The sequence below is a fragment of the Castanea sativa genome, chromosome 10 (assembly GCF_040712315.1).
Source record: "Castanea sativa cultivar Marrone di Chiusa Pesio chromosome 10, ASM4071231v1".
NCBI classification, from domain to species: domain Eukaryota; kingdom Viridiplantae; phylum Streptophyta; class Magnoliopsida; order Fagales; family Fagaceae; genus Castanea; species Castanea sativa.
This window is the reverse complement of record NC_134022.1, coordinates 17811177-17818183: the sequence shown is the minus strand read 5'-3', so window position 1 is coordinate 17818183 and position 7007 is coordinate 17811177. Positions and strand designations below refer to the sequence as shown.

Sequence of the window (7007 nt, the reverse complement as noted above, 5' to 3'; positions counted from 1 at the left end):
AGCAATTAGAGAATCATATCCAGGGCGTTTTATGCCAACGAGCTTGTGCCAATCTTCCCAATGAAAAGGGGTACTTCAATTGTAGCTTGGCACTTTGTGTAGGGAATCTGTGACTGCAAACGCCTACAAACAAAAGTACTATAGACTTTTTTTTAGACCCAAAAGTACTATAGACTTTTTGGTAGCCTAATCCAAATTCTTCATCAATCTAAGAGAACTGCCAAGAAAGCAAACATCTCATCCACCAAATCCAACCCACCCAAGAAAAATAAGGGAAAAGAACTTGTCATCTCCACTAATGAAAAAAAGAGAAAAAGGGCCTCATCTCAAAGAGATCTTTAAGCACTCACTCGTGAACCTCGTGCTATCTTTAATTAAATATATACAAAGAACAACCACTCACACTCACTCTCTGTTTCTATACGTGGGACTTGATGGCGGATTTTTTCCATCTGCCAAGAGCATTAATCCCCATCTCCCACATAGAAAGATAACATCAACCCACTAACTTTTCTCATTTTGTGAACCCACAAGTGCGAGAGAGAGAGAGAGAGAGAGAGAGCAAGTAAACAACTACTGGTAGTGGGTGTTCCATATGGACAACAGAAGTACATTTTCTAAGGCTGCAAGCACTAAGAATTACTTGGTTCAAGAAGGGACAACAGGAATCCTTTCCTCGGAAAAATTGCTGGTCATGAAGCTTGTGAAGGATGAAGATGTGGGCAATTCTTCAAGCTCATCAAAGAAGTCATTTTCCTCTGACATGGGTGTGGAGAAGTTCATGAGCTGGGAGTAACAAAGGGGTCCTTCATCCAAGACAAGACCCATTGTTTCATGGGGTTTTTCTAGGTTCACTGTGAAAGGGTCTTCTCCTTGGTTAACTATTATATCTTGGGAACTGCTTATTGGGGATTGTATGTAGTGGAAATGATCTTCACCTGGTTCTTTTTCTTTAGTGGTCGTAGTGGGTTCATTTTGTTTTTCTTCTACTTGTGCTAGCTCCTGCTGTTCCTCTTTTAAGGGTGTTTGGAGATTTACAGTGGAATGGGTTTTGGGTTCTGCTGCTAGTTGGATCAGGTTGGTGGTGGAAAGATCAGGACCTGGATGGTTATGGCTAGAGGTGTAGGTGATGATGAGCATTGACGCATCATTTCTGCATCTCTCTACTTGTTTTTTGGCTGAACAACCCTTTGATGTGCTACACCTATAATAACCCCTGCAAGAAGTTACAAGTAGAAATTAAAAAGGAAATTAAGAATTGTAGATGAGGAGTAAGGAGAGAGCCAAGGAAAAGTGAAAAAGAAGGTCTTTTGGATCACTCTTTGGTAAAACCTTAAGGTAATGGAGGAAAAGGAAATCCAATTTGACCTTAAAATTCATGCTATAAATGAGTTAACAGCCAAGAAGGTTAAAGTTACTATCTTGGGATATGAAATTTTAAGCTGAAAGAAGAAGAAAATGAGTCCATCTAGATAATGAAAGCTTGTAAGAGAAAACCAAATCATGACACGATAATTTAAAGCAATGTAAACCTTGGATAAGGAGATCCTTTAATAGGTTTTTGGCCATATTTTCTCCAAGACCAAAAATCAGAAGGTGGTCCTTCGTTCTTTAGTTTCCCAACATTTGCTCCAATTCTCACTGTAACAACAGTTTTCTGAGCCATCTTCCTGTAACAGTACACAACAAATGGTACTACATGTCAAATAAATTCAGACAAGTTAAAGAATCCACCTGAAAAAAAATAATCATAGAAAATATGTATTTCCCAAACTATAGTAACTCAAGAGTACAAACACCTTTTTAAGGTACCAACTCACCACCTTTTTTCTCCTGGAAAAAAAAAATATTTTAAGGTACTCCAATAAATCACCTTCTTTTGGATGCCTGAATTTCTGGTTTGAGTTCTTTTGAAACCTCTTTGTCCAGCTTTGGCAAGAGAGAATCATCCATGATCACCTGTTGCTTGTTCTTCCTCTTCCAGCCTCTTTTTCTTCTTACTATATGATGCCAAAAATCATAAAAGCAGCCGAGAGAGTTGTTATGGGATCAAGTTGCTGAAGTAGTTAAGAACCAAAAAGATCAAGATCAGTGGTCTAAAGTCTAATAGATAAGAAGGAAAAAGAAAGAAAGAAAGAAAGAGAGGAAGGATAGGAAAGAGATGACACAGCCCCAAGTTGCTTTCTTTCTTTCTTTTCACTCATTTAATACAAATCTACGAACAACTATGCATATATCACCACCACCACCTCTAACCCAACCCACTTTCCACTTTACAATATAATAATAAAACCACTCACACTGTGTGTGTGGAAACTTGGAAAGGGATTTTTCACTGGAAAAACATCCTGGTCCCATATCCATTTAATTGGCTGCATGGCACTGGTGGGGGTCCTACTCCATTGCAGTACACCTACTGTGGTTGCCATGTGGATATTATCATGGTGAGTAAGCCAAGCCAGATAGAACTGGCTCAACCAAACCAACAAATTATTGTGTGAATGAAAGCACACGTGGGAAATTTAAACATAAATGACTTGCATTGCACCTGGTCCTGGATTACAAAGTAACAGCATTTGGTAGGAATAGGATGACAATGTCATATAGATATATAGATGGACACATTTTTAGCAACTTTTTACTCTTATGGTGATTTGCAAAACGAATAGTAGCGCAGATGAGATCACTGGGTTGGAACCTCTTTGTGATATTCTTAAGCAGGACCCAGCTGTCTTCTGTTTTGCTTGTGTAATTGTGTGCATTTATAAGTGATGACACTTAACAGGACTCTCCAAAATAGAAAAGAAAAAAAGAAGAAGCTTGTATTATCTAAGACAGGGCTGTAGGACCACTGTTGGCGAAGTGGTACCTCTTCTTACCATGAGGGCTTGAGGGTATCTACATAGGGATAACAATTTTGCTTCATCCTGCCTTGACCTGCTTTATCTCGCTCTCATATGGGTTTTCTCTTCCTTGCATAGGTAGTGGGGCAGGGATGGGGTGAATATGAGTTTAGGGTCTTTTAGCTTTCCCTGTATCATGGTGAAAGAAAGTGGAAATTATTTTTGAAAAACTAGGCAGTGTTAATTTTGTTATGTAATGAGAGTTTGGATTATGTTGTTTTGTCTTGTTAAACACTTTGAATATTATTATGTTGCCCATGGTAAAAATTAGTTTTATTTGATATAATAAATTTATTTGTCATTTTAAGTATATTTATATTAATGAAATGAGTTGTGTGGAATGTGGTAGGGTGGGGTAGGGCTTTGCAGGGACCCTAAGAGGTGGAGATGGGGTAAGGAAATTTGTCTTGTCATATGGGGCCGGGATGAAGACCCCATCCTTTGGCCCCGCCCTATCCCATTGCCATCTCTATATTCATGGGTTTGAGCCTTAGAGGGTTGGTTTGGGGTGATGTTCAAGATATTAGGATTTCTAAAAATTAAAATTTTAAGTTTTAAATTTTAAATTTCAAAATTAAAAAAAAAAAAAAAAAAAGATTAAAAAAGAAGAAGAAGAAGACAAGGTTGTGGGGAGAAGTAAGCTTTTTTTTTTTTTTTTTTTTTTTTTTTGAGAGTTTTTAACCTATGACATCCGCTCCTGATAATAGATTTTTATTATTAGATCAAGACACTAATCGATTTTTGATGTAAGTAGCACTTTATCATCAAATTAAGACACCAATTGGTTTTTGGTGCAGGTGAGGATTGAACCCCAAATATCTTATTTAACCATTAGAGACTTTATCAATTGAGTTAACTAGAGAATTAAGTTGGTTATCAAATCTCAAACTAAGGACTATTATTTCCAAATTGTGGCAGAACTTGGGTCGAGTTGGATTGGGTTTAATGTTAACTTATTAGAATGTTCATGTATGATTAAATAAGGAGTAAGTCTGAAGGCAAATACTTGATTTTACATAATAATAATTAGAAGACAGACTTTTACACAGAATTTTTCGACCCAATAAGTTGAATATGTGAATAGGTTGTGAAAAATACTGTGATTTTGTGTTTGTAGCAAGACTCTTAATTAATTTTTGAAATCCCACATGGGAAACTATTGATAAAAGTGAGTGTTTAATAATAATAAAAAGTTAGACCAAAACTCATTGACTTAAGTTTTTAGGTCAAGACACTCAAATCTACAAACCAATTAATAAAATCTGTTAAGAGAACAAACCCAAACGCTTAAATAGCAAATTTTGGCGGAAAACTCGAAAAAATAGATGCAAACACACAAAGAAATTCACTATAAAAAAAAATTACATAACTAATGTTTACATGCTTAAATAAGAACTTTCAAATAACAAAATCTCTCTAACGCTTTCTCAAACTAATACAAAGTTTTTCCCATTTAGGAAAACCTTTAAGCCAAAACCATGGTATTGTCTAATTTTTCGGATTTTTTTTTTGTTCATATTACTATTGTTTGTTTTGGAAATCTTTTTAAAACCTAAAGTGAAAGGGCTCAGATTTGTGTAAATACACACGAGCTTGTTTAGACCCCAATTTTAAAATTACGGCTATATTGCTTTTACTCTAACTTATTTAAGTGCGGAACAAGAGTAAATGAAGCGCAATCACCGAATCTACTCTAGTGCATACACATGAACAATAAACAATAAAAGTAAAGTACAAGAGTAAGAGAAGAGAGATATAAACACAAGATAACACTAAGACGTATTATCGAAGAGGAAATCGAAGAACTCGGCAAAAAACCTCTTTGCGACCCTCCAAGTCGAAATCAATCCACTAGTGAATAAGTTGGAGTACACAAATGATAAAAGACTCTCCAAGCCTAGTCTACCCAGTATACTTGAGCCCTCTAAGCTCCTGCTACTAATGGACTTCTTGAAGTCTTGTCTTCACTAGCTTTCCGAATCTCGCAATACGCTCGATTGCATCCGCTAAGCCTCACTTGCTTCTTTTGGCAAATCCCTAAAGCTTCCCAAGCTCCAAACTCTACACTCCGAAAAGGTGTGGGTTGTGTTTGGGTACAAATCTCCTCTTAAGGTATGACAATGGGAGAGGGAAGGAGAATAGGTTAAAATGATTTCTCACTAAGGATAAGTAGCTCTCTGCCTAAAAGATGGGTGTGTTGTGTTGTAGAAACCTATCTAGGGTTTTCTCTCTATGAATAGCCTCTCTTGCTTTTGTGGGTAATGAGAGTATATATAGTATGTGTGAAGGGTAAGAAAGTCACACTAAAAATCCTCTAGGTAGAATGTTTCACGGGTACCTTGCGAGTTGGCCCTTCTCACGAGATAGTTGCAAAATTGACAGTTTGGCACGACTTTTTAGCTTTTATTCATGTGCTTCTTACATGCCCTTTTCTTGGGAACCCTTCTCGCGAACTTCTTGCAAGCTAGTCACAAAACTACACTTTTCTTCAATTCATGCTCGATTCTTCACCAACTTAATACTAAACCCAATACAATAAAATCCCACAGAATACAAGGAACAAAATTAATGCAATTACAACACTTTTTCATGGAATAAAGCCAACATAAAACATAGTTGTAAATCACAACTTTACATACTATTAATCCTGCTATTTAAGCTTACGCTTTGATAATAGTTGCCATTTAATCCAACTTTTTTGGGCAAGCATATCTTACACATATAGTGGACACATGGATTGGTAGAAGCAATCCACCACTTGTCTAAGCGTCTGTTGATAAAGAGGGTGCAGAGCTGAAGAGGAAGAGTGTGATAGTTGCATGCTCACCATAGACAAAGCTTTCGTTGTAGTGATGGCACGACAATTTCGTTATAAGCTCGGTGGCATTAGGGCTAATCTAAGCTTTGGAGAGAGAGAGAGAGAGAGAGAGAGAGAGAGAGGTATGAGTCTCGTGTGGGTTGTGTTAGTCGAATGAGATTTTCACTCACTTGACTTACTTGTCAGATGAATTTGTCGAAGATCCTTTGGATTAGATTGGGCAGGTCGAGTGGGTTGGATTATTCGAATCCTTGAGCAATCATACTTAAATAAAATTGACCAACCAAGCCAAATATTAGAATTTCCAAGCTAAGTTTGCGGTGTTTGGCTTGATATAAAGTATTTTTTGAGGGTAAAATATTTTTAGGTGAAAGTATTTTTTGGAAATAAAAATATTTTCAGTTGTTTGGTTGCATTCTGGAAAATATGCTAAAAAATGGTTTTAAATATTTTCAGTTGTTTGGTTGAATTTTGGAAAATATGCTGAAAAATGGTTTTTAGTGTTTGGTTTGCACATAAAATTATTATCAGAAAATATGTATATATGCTGGAAAATATGCTAGACGGTGAGCATCTGTCTCTTTTTCTCTCTCACTTGCTTCCGGTAGAGGCCAGAAATAGGAGTGTAAATTGATTGAAGGTAAAATAGAAGTGTAAAAGATTTTATATTGAAAAGACACCAATTTTATGGTCAAACTGAAATTGATTTCAATTTGACGTTATTTTCCGGTCTACCCAAACACCTTGTCGGGTTAAAAAATATTTTTCGTATATGTTTTTCACTCGAAACAAACGCAACCAAGTGAAAAATGCTTAATTGAAAAGGACTTATGTTTTGAATAATTTTTTCAAAAAATTGATTTGTTTTTCTGTAGTGATCTTGAAAATGAGCCAAGATACATTTTGTTGTTGTTTGTTTCTTGTAATCCAAAATAAATATATAAGCACAAACTTTCATTCACGGAAATATATACCATAAATAAGAAAATAATTTTTTAGTGCTATTTAAGATCATCATGGAAAAATAGACCCAAAATTTAGAATCTATGCAAACAACTTAGTGTTGAAGCGAATATTTTGAGCAAGAAAAAACAAATGATTTGTAGAGAGAGAGGTCGGGGAGTGATGAGAATCAACAAACATTCAAGGATCCATTGCATGTTCCAGTTGGGCCTATTACAAGAGCAAGATCCAAGAAGATCCAAGAAGCACTTAATGGGCTGATTCAAGAGATTTGGGCTGATTCTAACGCAGGATGTTCCAAGCTTGGCCCAAAGGAAGATGAA

General features: G+C 36.2%; 1 protein-coding gene across 1 annotated transcript; it reads right to left on the bottom strand.

Moving 5' to 3' along the window:
• Nucleotides 1-321: 321 nt before the first annotated feature.
• LOC142612764 (uncharacterized) lies at nt 322-2203 on the bottom strand. The gene is made up of 3 exons (XM_075784915.1): nt 1874-2203; nt 1533-1670; nt 322-1216 (listed from the first exon to the last, which is right to left on the bottom strand). Exons 1-3 carry the CDS (start codon nt 1951-1953, stop codon nt 649-651), a joined length of 786 nt encoding a protein of 261 aa, XP_075641030.1. The 5' UTR covers nt 1954-2203; the 3' UTR covers nt 322-648.
• Between the last annotated feature and the right edge of the window lie 4804 nt (nt 2204-7007).

Bases quoted from the DNA above. Each gene is read 5' to 3' on its own strand.
- LOC142612764 (XM_075784915.1), bottom strand. From the start codon at position 1,953: ATGGATGATTCTCTCTTGCCAAAGCTGGACAAAGAGGTTTCAAAAGAA. The intron at 1,671-1,873 runs GTGATTTATTGG...GTACTGTTACAG, and splicing joins ATTCAGGCATCCAAAAGAAG to GAAGATGGCTCAGAAAACTG. The intron at 1,217-1,532 runs GTTTACATTGCT...AACTTCTTGCAG, and splicing joins AAAGGATCTCCTTATCCAAG to GGGTTATTATAGGTGTAGCA.